The following is a 14,332-nucleotide window of genomic DNA, read 5'->3' as shown; positions in this document are numbered from 1 at the left end:
CGGTGTCTGAGTCCTTTTAGGAGAAGTGCACACTGGGTTTTTCTTCTTATAAGACATCACTGTGAATATGCAGGGTCAACTTGAGGAGTTGCACACGCTGAATAGATTGATGGATAAATACTGGACAGACCGCCACGCACACGTACAGACGGACTGACTCTGCTTGCACCCACCCTGCTCTGTTCAGCCCATCTGCCGGGTCTCCAGAGCCAATTTGATTGGCAGCTTCCTAACAAGCATTCCAGTCTTTTCCACTACAGATTTCCTCCTTGTGTCAGTGAATGGATATAATAAAGCATAGGAACCACATATATCCTGCAAGAATGAATGGCCTCATGGCCTTCTGCAGAGTTTTGACAGCTTTTATTTGTGTCTAATGACACTCGCTGGAGCAGCGTGGCATCACTTGGAGCTACAACTCATCCACAATTGTGTCCCCTGGGTTTCCGGTGAAAATTCATTATTGTGTAGTATATCTTTCCCTTGTCTTTTCACAGCAGTTCCATGTACTACTGACAGTCTGGACTCTAGTGGAACGACTATAGATTTTTAAAATGTGAGAGCTTAGCATGTGATGTTATTATTAATGAAGTGGAACTATTGCTATACTATAGAGTTTCTGTTTTGAGTTTTTAAAGACAGCTGAGACAAAGATTCCCTCCAGTTGACCTATGAGGTGTTTCACAAGCATCAACGCTCCTTTATCGTTCTTTCAATCATGCCTGGTGTCTTCCAAATGTGTCAGGCCTGTTTGGGGAAAAGCCTGGAGCAGAAGTTAAAATACTGCTCCTATTGTCTTGGCTGCAGATGGGGGCCCCTGAGCAGGATGGGCCCCAGCCTCCCAAAGGAGCTCTCTGCCGTACTTGGCCTGGCCTGCATTGCCACGGGAGAGCCAGGGATGTATTTCCCAGCTGACACAACCAGGAGCCGGGGCTGGTGCTCCAGGACTTTAAAAACCTGTGCTGGGCCCTGATCTGAGGAGAGACTGTGATCACTGCCAGAGCCCCCGAGCTTGTGTTGTTAACCCGTGGCCCTGAGCAAAAGGAAGGGGAGTCGCTTGTTTATGGTGTCATCAGCAGATTTGTCACCTCTTAATTGTACATGACATGGTGATCAAAGGCAGCAACAGTGATAAAGTGATGCTTACACATCCTGATAGTTTATTAGGTCCAAAGGTTATATGGAAGAAGTAATTGGTCTTAACCAGTGGTGTCCTTCCTGTTTATCCTGTTAATTGAAAATGATCAGATCATGCCGTTCATTTTTGTTCTTACTGCTTTAACCTTGCCCAATGCCTAAGCCTTAATAATAAGAAAGGAGCTTTGTGTCATGTTTGCATTAGAGTCTACAGACGCCATATTTTGCTCAGCTATCAACAGCAGCGTTGTAATCACCTGCGGGCGTGTGAGTTTGTATAGCAGCGTATAGAGATAAACAATCAAACAGTGCAGCGTTGAATTGCAGTGTTGCGCTTAAAGTCGTGGGTTACAGGTTGGCTTTGATTAAAACAGCACAGATTGGGACAGTGGTACTATTTTTTGGGGGAAACCGATATCTGGTCTCAAGTGCTGCCGTAGTATAAGTGAGGTAACCTTACCCCGTTCTGTTTGGTAAACGGAGACAAAGAGATGAGGAAAGAAAGAGGCCATAAAGATATCCATCATCCCCCTCCATCACCCCACCCCTAGTTCCCCATACACACACACATGCACAGACACACACACACAGGGCTCTAATCCTGCCTCTTAGGAGGGTAAGTGATAGCCTTGTGTAACATTAAAAACAGGCCCGATCTGATGCAACTGGCAAAGTCATTCATGCGGCGCATTTCAGGGTGGGATCCTGATGCTGAAACAGTCCAAGATTCAGTTTCACTTTCCTGTTAATGTCATCTGATCAGTAGGAGTATGGTGCCTTGCCTTTTCTCTCTGTTTCCGTCTCTCCCCGTGTTTCTCCCCCTTATCTCTGGCTGCTCTCTCTGTTATCTTCTCTAATTCAACAGAGAAGGGTGCCTTTTTCCTTTGCTTTCAGTCATTTATTGGCCAGGCCCCCATCCCGAGCAAGGGGTGGCTCCGGTCTCCGCCTGGCTTCCCCGAGGGACACACCCTCCGCTCTTATCTCTGCCATAAATCCCTCTTAAGTCCCCTAATCACAGATTAATATGCCTGTAGATAGGGAGTGCCCTACTGTGCTTGGCTTTCCTTATCACTGATCCATATTCCATATCTCTGCCATTGCTCAGCTGGACATCTGATATGGGCTGTGATGATGTGACACCTACAACACCTTTCAATTTTAACACCTGTCTTTACGAGAGTGTGCGACCTTGGAATGTCTTTATTGGGCATTTTAAACTTTACCTAGATATTGCTCATATAATGACATGCAATCCTAGAATGAGATCATTTGTTTTATGGCAGGAACTGAACTGAATGACCCAGCACAGTGAAGTTGTTTTATCATTCAAGAAAGTACACATTATCCCGTCTCCCTGCCTCAGAGGGCCACTGTGACAACAGATCTAAATTGCCTGACTGTCCCACTCCCATGTGAGTTCTCTGGGGTAAAGGGCAGGTGCTTGGCGCCCTTCCTCTTCCTCACCCTCTGCCAAGATAGTAGCCATGGAGAAGAGTTGAGAGAGACAGAGGCACATTTAGTTTTTAAGTCCAGGGGAAACCACTGGACCTGAACTTATTACCGCAGCTTGCTGATTATTTGTGTCTTTCTCCTGGCCTACCTTTCTGCTTCTGCTTCTGCCTGTCCTTCACATATGGATTAATTCAGCAGAGAGTCATTAGTAATAAAAATGCAGTACACATGATGTTGCCTGTGGGGGTATGTGAGCTTTTAATTGCAAAGGGCAATGTGCTGTGTTTGAGGAATGACCCTGGCTTCGACTGAGCTGACCCTGTCTGGATTTTGCCTGTCCTGAGGCTGCTCAGAGTCTCGGCCGGAGTTCCTGGGTGTTCTTCTACTGTGGTTTCAGTTCGAATAGCTTGATCGATCGCTGCCTTTAAGACACATAATATTTGTTTCTCCACAGAGCTGCAGATTTGTAGACGCAGTTGAAATCCCGACTATTTATAGTGACAGTAAATTTTCTCAATGCAATTCTAAAACTAACTTGGAGAGGCATTAAATAATTATACACAATCAATGGTGCTGCTCCTCTAATAGCAATAGTGTCTGTAGTTTAGCTCAGCATCCAGTGCTGCATTGTGTTATGGTGTATTTGCATGAAGATCAGATTGAGGAGGGAATATAGATTCACAGTATTATCATCCACTCATGTTGCAGGGTGAAAATCATGTTCAGCCTCAAGACACAGATTAATCAATATGAAGCTTGTAGCCATAATATTAATATACAATGTATGCCTGGTGATCTAATGGCCAACAGGATGACCTTGGCTTCTTGAGAACCATCGCAAATCCCATGATCACGCCCTGTCTATCAGCGAGTCTTAGGAAAGGATTGCAGAAAGGGCAAATACCCTGAGGTGTTCATGAATCCTTGGATACTGAGCATATATGGGTCAGTGTCTGGGGCTGGACCCTTGTGGTGGCTGTATAGATGGGTCTGAGGTTTTTCCATTCAGTGTGCTGCTTGTTGCTGTTGGGTTCTTGTGGTTTGTTGTTCATTACTGAGATTGCTTTTAGCAGTGAGAGAAAAGTCGCAGAGAATTGTAGGTTTTTTTAATTACCTCCACAGTGAGCAAAAGCTCCCTCAAGCATAGTTTAACTTTGTGTGTGTGTGTGCGTGCGTGCGTGTGTGTGTGTGAATGAGTAAATGAGAAAAAAAAGGAACACAGAGCGCTCCAGCAAGTGAGAGGGCTAAGGGAGAAGGAGAATCTAGCCTCAGGCACCAATCGATCAGATCCTTGCTGTAGAAGTCCCAGCTTCCCTTTGGTGAGGCTGTGTATTGCATTAGCTCATCTCACATTCTCTGTCTGGAAGCAAAGAAGGGGGGAAGCGGGGGATAGAAAGTAGGAGAGAGGGCGGTTGAAAGCAGCAGAGGAGAAGGAAGGGCAGCGCTTTGAAATAAAGGGAGCGTTAGACGACTCAAAGCGAAGCGAGAAAGAGACGCTCAGCAGCTTGGTTTGGCAGCGAAGTGTGCGACTCTGCTCCGCTCTCGTTTCTGTCTCAAGATTCAGTGCTCCTGTGAGCGTGTTGGGTAAAGGCTGGGAGTTTGGCTCATTGGCCATCTTCTAAAAGCATGCACCTGTAGAGGGTGGATGGGGTGGGGTGGGCTTGGGAGTGTTTGCACCATGACAGAATAATCCTTTACACCGCCTGGGTCTTTTTCCCCTTGACAAGGGGTAATGGAGCTGAAGTAACCGAGGTCACTCAGAGTGTCTGCGGGGATCAGCACGGCGGGGCGAGGCTTGCGCACAAACATACACACATACAGCGTGCACACAGCAAATTCAGTCAGGGACTAAAAGAAGGCATAAAAGCATTATGTAACTGATACATGCTCGCACCCGCTCGCCGCTCAAAACACACACAATCTCCCAGGAATCGGACACAAAACACTTATTAGACTTCTATATGAAATGCTGAATATTAATCTGCCAGCATATACTTTACCCAGCTCCCCTGTAACACGATACACAGTTACCCATTGTATATTGTGTTCTTAGTCTGCATCTTAATCATGCCGATCCCGTGTAATCACCTACAGTAAACAGCCACTGATCAAACACCAGCACTGCCTGCTGCACGGCTCTCCTCACAGTGGGCCACATCTAAATAGTTAATGATTCCCCCATAAAACCCCAAACTTCAGACCATTTCAAATTAGAGAGGAGCTATCTAAATCAGGAAGGGAATGGGCAGAGTAGATAGTGGCAGAGCTCTTCAAAGTCCTCTTTAATAAAACATATTAGCCTGCCTTGTCTGGTGAAAGGCTGCTGGTAGTGCTGCATTTGCACTGGTATTAATGGGACAGCGCACGCTAGCAATAGCGAGGGGTGTTAGCCCCCGTGTGCTGCCCATCCAAAAAGGGTGGGGCGTCATCAGCATATGTTCTGTAGGTTCAAAAGCCGTGTGACGGGAGCAGGTTACAAATGGGGGGGTTAATTAGTCTAGTTGCGCTTCAGACAACTTCAACAGCAAGGAAGCACTGATATGTATTTTTTATAAACCTAATTCAGCATCAGATAGCAGATTAATTCATGCTTGCTAACAGCTTGATGTGCCGCTCTCTCTTCTTGTTTCTTGTCTGTATCTCAGCAAAATGCTTTAATCTCCAAATATATGTTTTCATACCCATAGACTATCTATAATATGAAATGCAGGAGTGAAAACAGGGATGCTTTTTCGTATTTGTCATGCAGCTAAAACATGAAACATCAGCTGGCTGGCTTTGCTCTAATTGCTCCAAATGATGTACCTGTTAATCTGATGGCAGTTTTTGAAGACAGGGTTCTATGGCATGAACTCCATTGCACTGCAAACATGATCTCAGTTCTCTTATCTGAAATAACCAGTGAGAAATATCAATGTTTCCACCATCAGAGCAGCCATACAACAGCACTGTAGTTTGTACAGTTTTAGAAAACATGTGCAGCATGTAAACATGAAACTACATCCCAAGGGAGGAGGAGGCAAGTCTCGAGGGAATGGAGCATTTTTTTTTATTTGTGTGCAAGAACCACAAGTGTAGAGGGTGCATCACTGGACACAAACTCCCTCCCTGATCACAGTTGAGCCATTTCTGACGATCACCATCGATCAAGTCGTTTTCAGAGAGTCCGCTCAGCCCCAGCCTTTAATGAACCGGAGTTTAGGAACGACTTGAAAAGACTCATAATCATGATGCCCTTCATTGGGCTACTAGATTAATTATATTTCACTGACCACACTACACAGTTGCGTCGAAGTGATTAATCTTCCCACGGAGCTGTCACTAATTATGCTGACTTTACCTAAAATATGTGGCGACCATAGGAAGATGCCCTCTCAGCACCAGACTTCTAGGGTAATGGGGGAGGGGAGGGGAGGGGTGGAGGGCACAGAAATGAGGCAGTGTGGCAAGTTCACGGGATGCTGGGTAAATTAATTGCGGGCCTGTGCCTCCAATTAGACCTGGCTCTCTTTAATTGGTGCTGAACGAGCTCCAAAGGCCTATGCTGGGAGATATGGCACGGAGGGAAGAACTCTCCCTCTCTCACACACTCACAAACACACACACTATTGTCTGTAGGCACACAATACACTCGCAAGTCCCACCCTTCAGGAATTAACAACAGGAAGCTAATTTGCATGTAAAGCAGGTTTGATAGACACAGCTGGCTAGTCAGAGAGCAATAGTAATGACCTGAGATAGCACCGGGGTATTAACCCCCTTGGCACTGCTGTTGGCACTGCTGATGGCTCCTCTGCCTTCCTTTGCCATGGCTAAGAGATCCACTGCATCTCTATCTTTTTATCTCTTCATTTCCTGCTACCTTTAAGGTGTGTCACATTTTTGTTTACCGTTGCCTTCTTCCTCTTCTTCTCAGTCCTTTGATCTGAAAAAAAAAACAAAAAATGACAGAGTCACGTACTGGAGCTGAGCTAAGCTTCACTAAAGCAGCTTTTAGAGTAATTAAAGGGTGACTTCACACAGATTGGTAGTTTATTTGGTCTTCACTACTGCTTTTCCATCAGCATCACCTGTTATTGTAGCTTAAAGAATACATTCCACAACTTTCAAATTATATTTTCTGTAAATTATTTTTTCTGTATTCTGTATGCATGTTCAGATAGTGTGAAGGCTTGGAAAGCATCATTATTCAGGAGTAAATATTTACGGTATATTAGTCATCCAATGAGCTGCTCAAAATGTGTAAAATGCACCATAATAATAGATGACATGTCAATAATTAATTATTTCTGATAGGTATTTCAAAGATGCCCACTAATGCTAGCTAATTCCATAACTATAGCTGTCCCCAGGTCTGTCTTATTGAGTTCAATCCACTGAAAGGTATAAATGCTGGCAGATGTAAACTTTTATCTTTGTTTTCTTTTCAGGATCCCGTCTGCGCCAAGAGGACACCCCACCCCGGATTGTGGAGCACCCCTCTGACCTGATAGTATCCAAAGGGGAGCCCGGCACTCTCAACTGTAAAGCAGAGGGACGGCCAACCCCGACAGTGGAGTGGTACAAGGATGGAGAGCGGGTGGAAACAGACAAGGACAATCCCCGTTCGTCGCGCATGCTGCTGCCAAGCGGCTCCCTCTTCTTCTTACGAATTCTCCACGGACGACGGAGCAAGCCGGACGAAGGTTCCTACGTCTGCGTTGCCCGCAACTACCTGGGAGAGGCAGTGAGCCACAATGCCTCACTGGAAGTAGCCAGTAAGTGCAGCATGTCTCCCTGTTTCTTCCTTGGCCTCGAGTGAGGGCGTGAATGCATGAGTTTGGGTTTAGATGCAGTTGAATAGCAGGCTCCAGTTTCTCCCAGTGTTTCTGTATTCAATGTGTTCATTGAGTTGGATAATCTCTCAGGAGATGGGCAGGATGTGTTTGGCCCAGCGGCCTCTGCAGGCCTGCAGAGCCTTGGGGGAGAAGTGGCCTGATCATTCCAGGGTGAGTGCTCCTCTAAAGGGCCCTTGGTAGGTGGTCAGGAGCTACAATGAGTACAAAGCCTTTTCTGTTTTGGCCCTGCTTGTGATTTTTGTCAGAGAGAGAGATATAAATAGAAGGCTATATACTGAAAGGAGCGCAATCGTTGCATCTGTGTTTAGTCATCTTTTAATGAAGAGCTTTACTACTTATTTCAATGAAGTATCAGAGATTCATCTTAACCGTCTGCTACACTGACTCACCATCAGGCTAGCTTTGATAAGGAGCAGACTCAAGCATCTGTAGGGTCAACAAGCAGGACTGGGGACATATTCGTCAGGAGAGTATTTGGCAGTTAGAAGGTATGCCATGTAGGAAGAGTAAACAATCTTTGGTCTTTTAGTGCGAGGTGATCTGTGTTGACAAATGTGTTCCCATGATTCTTTAAAGGCTGCTTTCGTTGGTGAGGTCATCTCTTCAGATATATTATCTCTTTGCTCTCTCGACTGGAGAGTGAAGGCTGAGGAGGAAAGCTCAGATATCAACCACTCCTCTAGCATGCCCAGAGGCTGTCACCAGCCCGCTCACTGTAATCTAATCAAGATGGGGAAAGAAAGACCAGTGTGTGTGTGTATGTGTGTGTTTGAATGAGTACGTGTGTGAGTGAATGTGGAGTTTGGGTGTTGTGGGGCAGGGCATGTGCTGCTGGGTTAGTGAGGGTAACCGTCTTGGATATGAGGTATGAGAAAGTGTACGGCTGCCCCGCTGTGTATTTTTGGATTCAAGCTAAGTGGGATCTCTGGAGAATGAAGATGACACAAAACTGCTCTGCAGCGAGGGCCGTTTTCGATATCAATGTCAGTGAGATGAAACGTGAGAAGCATCAGATCAGAGACCTTTAGGTGCTTCCTGATCATAAACTTGTTTTGTCTGTATTTCCCGAGCTCTGCTTTTTGAATCCAGGGCAGAAATATCACTGCAGACGATCAGACAGGAGAGAAAGTGCAGAAATCCAGTGCTGAGCGGTGGTCAACGCCAGATAAATATTACATCCCCTCACAGTTTAAATGTTATTATCCAAACTATTCAAAGGAAAATGAAATATATGAGGAATAAATGACATAAATACAGGTTTCCATAGATCTTAGTGCAAGAATACTCTTCTTTATAGTAGATTATATACAGTGTTTATTTCAGAGGTGGGTTTTTCAAGAAGAAAAACAAGATGCTGGCGAGACATGCGAGAGTGCAGAGCAGCATTGGCTCAGGCTCAGGTTTTGGGCTGCTTATTCTGTATAAGGTTCAAACAGACCCATAATGACAAGCCACTGTGCTCCGCCCCCCCCCCCCCCCTCTCTCTCTCTCTCCCTCTCCCTCTCACTTAGTTGGTGTCTCTCGCTCCCCTCTCTGCAACTCATGCTAAACTACATATAATTATGTTGTCGGAGAAACCAGGATGGAAGCCCGCTGCAGAAAAAAAAGGGGGGGCCGGAGATGGAGAAGAGGGGGGGGGGTAGGCCAGAAATACAGAGATTTCTTTAGAAGGCAGAGTAAAGGAACTAGAAGCTGTAAACCTGACTCATGAGATATAAGAAAGTTTTAAAGCATTCTGGATTCTTTGTTGCTGTTAAAGGTGCTTGTCGCATCAATACTGTTACGAGCTGAGCATCATAGACAAGTGTGTTTTACTCAAAGTGAGTGGAGGGTACAACCAAGCGTTTAATTTCCAATGAAACTTCCAAGCAGGAAGTGGCGGTTTTAATTGTGTTTACTTTGCCTAGCTCTCCCCCTCTAACGTTTTCACTTTAAAAGCTAAAAACACAGCTTTTTTGGAAATGTTGTTTTAAGAGCCTGGCTTTTACAGTTTCCCTTACTCACCAGCGATTGTTAACATAATCCAAGTTTCAACAAATGCTGTTTTGCCAGACTAGGGGAGCTAACCCAGTTTGTTTGTCTTATCATTAACCACATGTACAGTACAGACCGTGATCTCTCTATCTCAGCCTACTAACCCCGTGCTAATGCATTTACCATGAATCCTGTTTGCTCTGTGAATTCAAATAAAATGAAGATAGGATTATTTTCCGATTGTGTAATTGTTGTCTTTGTATATGAGATTTCAACTTCAAATAATGAACTTCCTGTGTGCTTAACAATCACCAGCTGATAAAGAGCAAAGAGTAAACCCATATTTGGAATAAAAGGGATTTGAAACACTGTGACATATTTTTCCCAATCACTGAACAAAGATGCTAAATATCACCAAGAGAATTAAGTAATTAGAAAAAGAGACAAAGGATGTATTTGTGACAGAAAATTGTTTAATGCCTTGAAAATTAAAGCAGAAGTAAGCGATCCGGTCATTTTGGCTAATGCTGCGTTCCAGGCAGGCTTTTGAAACCGTAAGTTACAGCTTCAAGTCACGACTTACGACATTGTAGCGTTCCAGGCAACCCACAACTCGCGTTTCTCCGACCTGTTGCCTGTGAAAGTCACTATAACGGCCACTCGTAACTTCCGTCCCGTGAACTCGCACCAGATCGAACTGGTACGACTTCACAGGTCGGAAAAACACGAGTTACGGGCTGCTCTGAACGCACCATAACTTCTTGTCAGCCGACGGAGTTAGCAGCCCCCGCCCTCGTCATGGATCTATTGGTCCTCGTCCCTACGTCACCACATTCACGTGCATCCCTTGGCTGCACACACAGCCCTTCATGCCGTTCTCTCTCCTCATTGGATAAAAATTGTAGGATACAAGAAAAGTTTTCTCCTCGGCTCAGAGCAGAGCAGAGTGACTGAGAGACCCGTGTTTCGGTCCAAACACTCTATGTAAGTGATTGCTGTCGGAAGATATAACTATTTAAGACTTATATTAACACAAAAATATCGCTTACTTCTGCTTTAATGATTGTGATAAAAAATACTGCTCAGTGATTAAAATCTTTTATCACTATTCCACTAAGGAGAAAATAAGAACAGTCTTCATTCATTAATATTTATCCGTTCTGCATATACACATACAAATCATCAGGGAGCAATAAATGTGCCCACTCCTGTTTATATATTACTAAGAGATGCATGCAGTATGTGCACAGTGTACTGTATGTGCTCTGCGATATGTCACAGTTGTCTCCTATGCCCAGTGCTCTGCAGGAGGTTCTGAGAGGCTCTATGAATAGCTTGTTTCCTTTTTCCTGGATACAGAGATAGTAAAGTGAGGTAATGGACGGCACACTGCTTCACTCGAGCAGGGCGATAACCTCAGGGCCTGCTGTCTGGTGGCCTGGCCCACTGCACAGTGCTGACCGCACAGGGTTGGCTGCAGTCCTCGTATACACATCCAGACTCCTCTCTCTCCACAGGCTGGGTTTACTTTTTACAGCCACTAACAACAGAAGCAAAAGGATGTTGACTTGAATTGGGTCCATTGCGTTTTAGTCTATTCTGCCAAGTTTATCTCAAATTCTCATTGATCTGGATGCTTCTGTAAAATCCCTGTCAGCATATGCAGCCAGCTGGCCTCTCTGACTCTGATTAGGGAGAAGGTTGGGGGTGTTGGATGTGTTGAAGGAGGCAGGATCCGCCCTGACAGATTTTGGGGGCCATACCTTAAGGGTCATCTGCTGAGCGAGGAGGACAGTTGGCTGGCATGCGCCCGGTCTAAAGGCAGCGTGGCCACCTCCCACTGATCTGAGGATCCGCCTGTCTCTGTCAGGAAATCCCTTGTACTACATCTGCTGGCTCTCTAAGACGCAGGGGCCTTTATGATGCAGCTCCACCCCTCCCAAACTAAATCCCTCCTCTTGACACATAACATCTGAGTTTGTTTTATCTTGCATTTCTCTTTTCCTCTGCCCTCACCTGTTTCTTCCACTAACTTTTCATTATTTCTCCACTAAAACAAAACAAGCCCTGTGACCAAAACGGCTTCTTCCACTAAAACCTAGTGGCAGAGTAATTAATTATTTGTCATGGTCTATGCCTTTCATTAACATATTACAAGAGTGGACCGACAGTGCAGCATCTCTCTGTTTTTAAAGTCTTCTGACTTTTCAGACGTTTTTTTTTTTTTTTGGTGTCATGTCAGTTGTTTATAACTTCATCTTCCTGATGGGCAAATATTAAGAAGTTCCAAATGAGACTATGGTGTAAAGAGAAGAAAGCGAGAAAGTGAGTGAGGTAGAGAAATAGAAGCGGCAGAAAAGCGAGAGAGCCGGAGCCGGCTAAAACCCAGCAGAATCAGCAGTGAGCGTGTTGGCAAGCTGCCAGGAGACTGGAGGCAGAGTGTGTTACTGCTCTGTGGCAGTTATTTGTCTCAGGGAGGTTCAGAGCAAATTGGTGCAAACGGCACAGCCAGGGTCTGCTTCATGAGTCAACACGCAGCTGAGGCGTGGGCTCCACACCACAGACTCTCCTTGGCCTCCACTCCAGTCTGTTTCATGTTGGAATGCAACAAGACCCCCGTTCCACAATCTCAGGGCCCAGTGGTGTGTGCGGCTGTCGACGCTGAACCCTGCTCGCTAAGAAAACTCTTTGTTTTGTACAAGTGTTAAAAAAAAAACTTGTGTATACAAGCTGTGGGATTTAAAACAAATGTTGTGGTATATTTGTAAGAAAAAAAAAGTTTTGTTTTTAGTTTATTTTGTTGGGTGTGGGCCACCGGTCAAGGCTATTTTAGTCCAATGCTTTGTAATCTTGACACTAGAGTACATGGGAAACAATTCTCTGCTGAGACAACATGTTCAGCACATGCATGTCAAGTAATTTTTCTATTAATCCATATATGCAAAGAGGGGTTTTTATCATGCATGATGTGTGTGGTCTGTTTAACCTAGCATATTTTAGCGCTTCAGGGTGTTAGAATAAATCAATGCGGTGCATCTAATTAAACCCAGAGTATCTATCTGCTGTGTTTGGTCAATATCAAAATTCCATGTTGAGCATGGCAGAGCAGTTCCTGTGATATGCAGCAAGGCAGGCATTAGGGAAACGTGTGATGCTTCTGTTAGCACGATGTTCTTGTTAGTGACCTGCATACGGATCCTCAGACTTTGACCGTGGTGAGTTCATATGCATAAGACACATCCTGGCTGACAGATATTGGCTGACATCACTAACCCATAAGATGCAGTCGTCAGTCCCTGCAGTGACAACAGCCCGGAGTGAAGGAGAAGAAGATAGCTCATGTCTCTTTCAGTCATTTACAAATCTGTCAAATGTCACACTCGTTTCTGGTATTTTTAGAGTGTGTTTTTTTACTTTTTTTTTTTTTTTTTTTGCAAAAACACACAAGCTCAACCTCGCCCACACATAGCACTCCCTTACCAAAACTAATACTGCTGACTGGGATGCCAGGCCAAGCGCTGGAAATGCTCACAGAGGGAGAGGGGTGGTGGTTTGGTGGATAAGAGCCGAGCAGAAAAGCAGGGCAGCTTTTCAACAGAGTTTTAGGTGCTTGGTGTTGTTTTACAGCAAAACGCTGGCACCATGCCTAAAGAGATCACACATCCTTGCACGGGGAGGGGAAGTAGTACGAATGGATTGGTGTAAGAATGAAGCTGTGGATAGAAGAGGATTGGATCAAGCAAGGTTTTCTGTGTATATGTGTCTGTGTGAGCGTTTGATTCCATCAATCAGCGTGCATGTCAGCATGTGTACACTGGTCTAGTGAACAATGTCTAGAAGAGGATTGTGTGAAGGAGTCTGTACATGAGCTAAAGGCACAGGTGTACAGACAACCTGTCCCATCAATCATGCTAAGCTCCACCCGTCTCTAAACCAGGGAAGACAGGAAAGACATGTCCTTAAAGAGGACACTTGTCTCTTTCAGTAACAACAATACAGGGCACTGTTTGAGATTTCAATCTTAAGTAAACAGAGTGAGAGAAAATATTTAATGTGATTTCCCACTCTGTCTCTTCATAACGCAGGTTTTCAGTTTGTCACCAGTGGAATTTATGAGGAAGTGGCAGGGTACAAAGAGCCTGAGTGAATAAGGTGCTTTTTAACGGCAACTTCAAATTGGTTCCTTTAGCTTGATAGACATTTGCCTGTTTGATCTCCCCCAACTATAAAAATAGAGAATAAAATGTATTAGAAGTGCTAAACCCAGCTGTTTCACACTCGCTTCCTCTCTCCTCTCAGATCACCTGTGTGCAGTCACGTAGGAAATGGCTTGTCTCTGTTAACAAGGGAGGGGATGCTGACTTATGGAGTCCACTTTAAGCACTTTCCTCTGTTTCTGTGGAGGTTTGTGCAGTCCATCCATTTACACGGGGCTGACATGTCCCAGATATCCCGGGATGTCTTTGAAAAACTAGTGCTACTGCGCAGCTCACATTCTGGGTGTCTGGACACTCCCATGAACTCCTTTGCGTCAGAGTTGTTTTTTTTTTTTTGTCTTGTCGCCACAGTGACTGCTGCTTATTCATCTCTGTGTAATCCTTGCCTCTGGCTATATTACAGAACACATGGGTTAGGATGGGAGCTGGGTCCCAGGACAGTGAAGTATGATATTAACATTATGAAGTGCTTGTCTAGAGGAGATAAGATACAGTATGTGAGCTCTTGAGTGCAGTAGTCCTCTACTAGCACTCTGGAGGACTACTGATAGCAGAGTGCATTCACTTCCTCTCCTCTTAAAACTATCCATGTTACGTGTGTGTGTGTGTGTGTGTGTGTATGTTTCAGTGTTTTTTTTTTATGTGCATCTTTTATCAACATGTTTCCATATTTGTTTGAGGTGTGTGTGTTTGGCTCTGATCCATCTGTGCGAT

The 14,332-nt window shown here is 44.8% G+C and overlaps 1 protein-coding gene across 1 annotated transcript in view; it reads left to right on the top strand.

Annotated features, from left to right (window-relative positions):
- robo1 (roundabout, axon guidance receptor, homolog 1) overlaps positions 1-14,332 on the top strand; it is a gene marked incomplete at its 5' end in the record, with an annotated part of 220,431 nt that overhangs the window by 103,692 nt on the left and 102,407 nt on the right. The window contains one exon of the mRNA XM_083984904.1: positions 7,020-7,346. Within this exon, the coding sequence (XP_083841030.1) occupies positions 7,020-7,346 (327 nt within the window). The remainder of the gene's footprint in view (positions 1-7,019; positions 7,347-14,332) is intronic.

The sequence above is a fragment of the Trachurus trachurus genome (assembly GCF_905171665.1).
Source record: "Trachurus trachurus genome assembly, chromosome: 13".
Classification (NCBI taxonomy): domain Eukaryota; kingdom Metazoa; phylum Chordata; class Actinopteri; order Carangiformes; family Carangidae; genus Trachurus; species Trachurus trachurus.
Note: the sequence above shows the minus strand (reverse complement) of the source record. Positions and strands in the feature narration are given on the sequence as shown.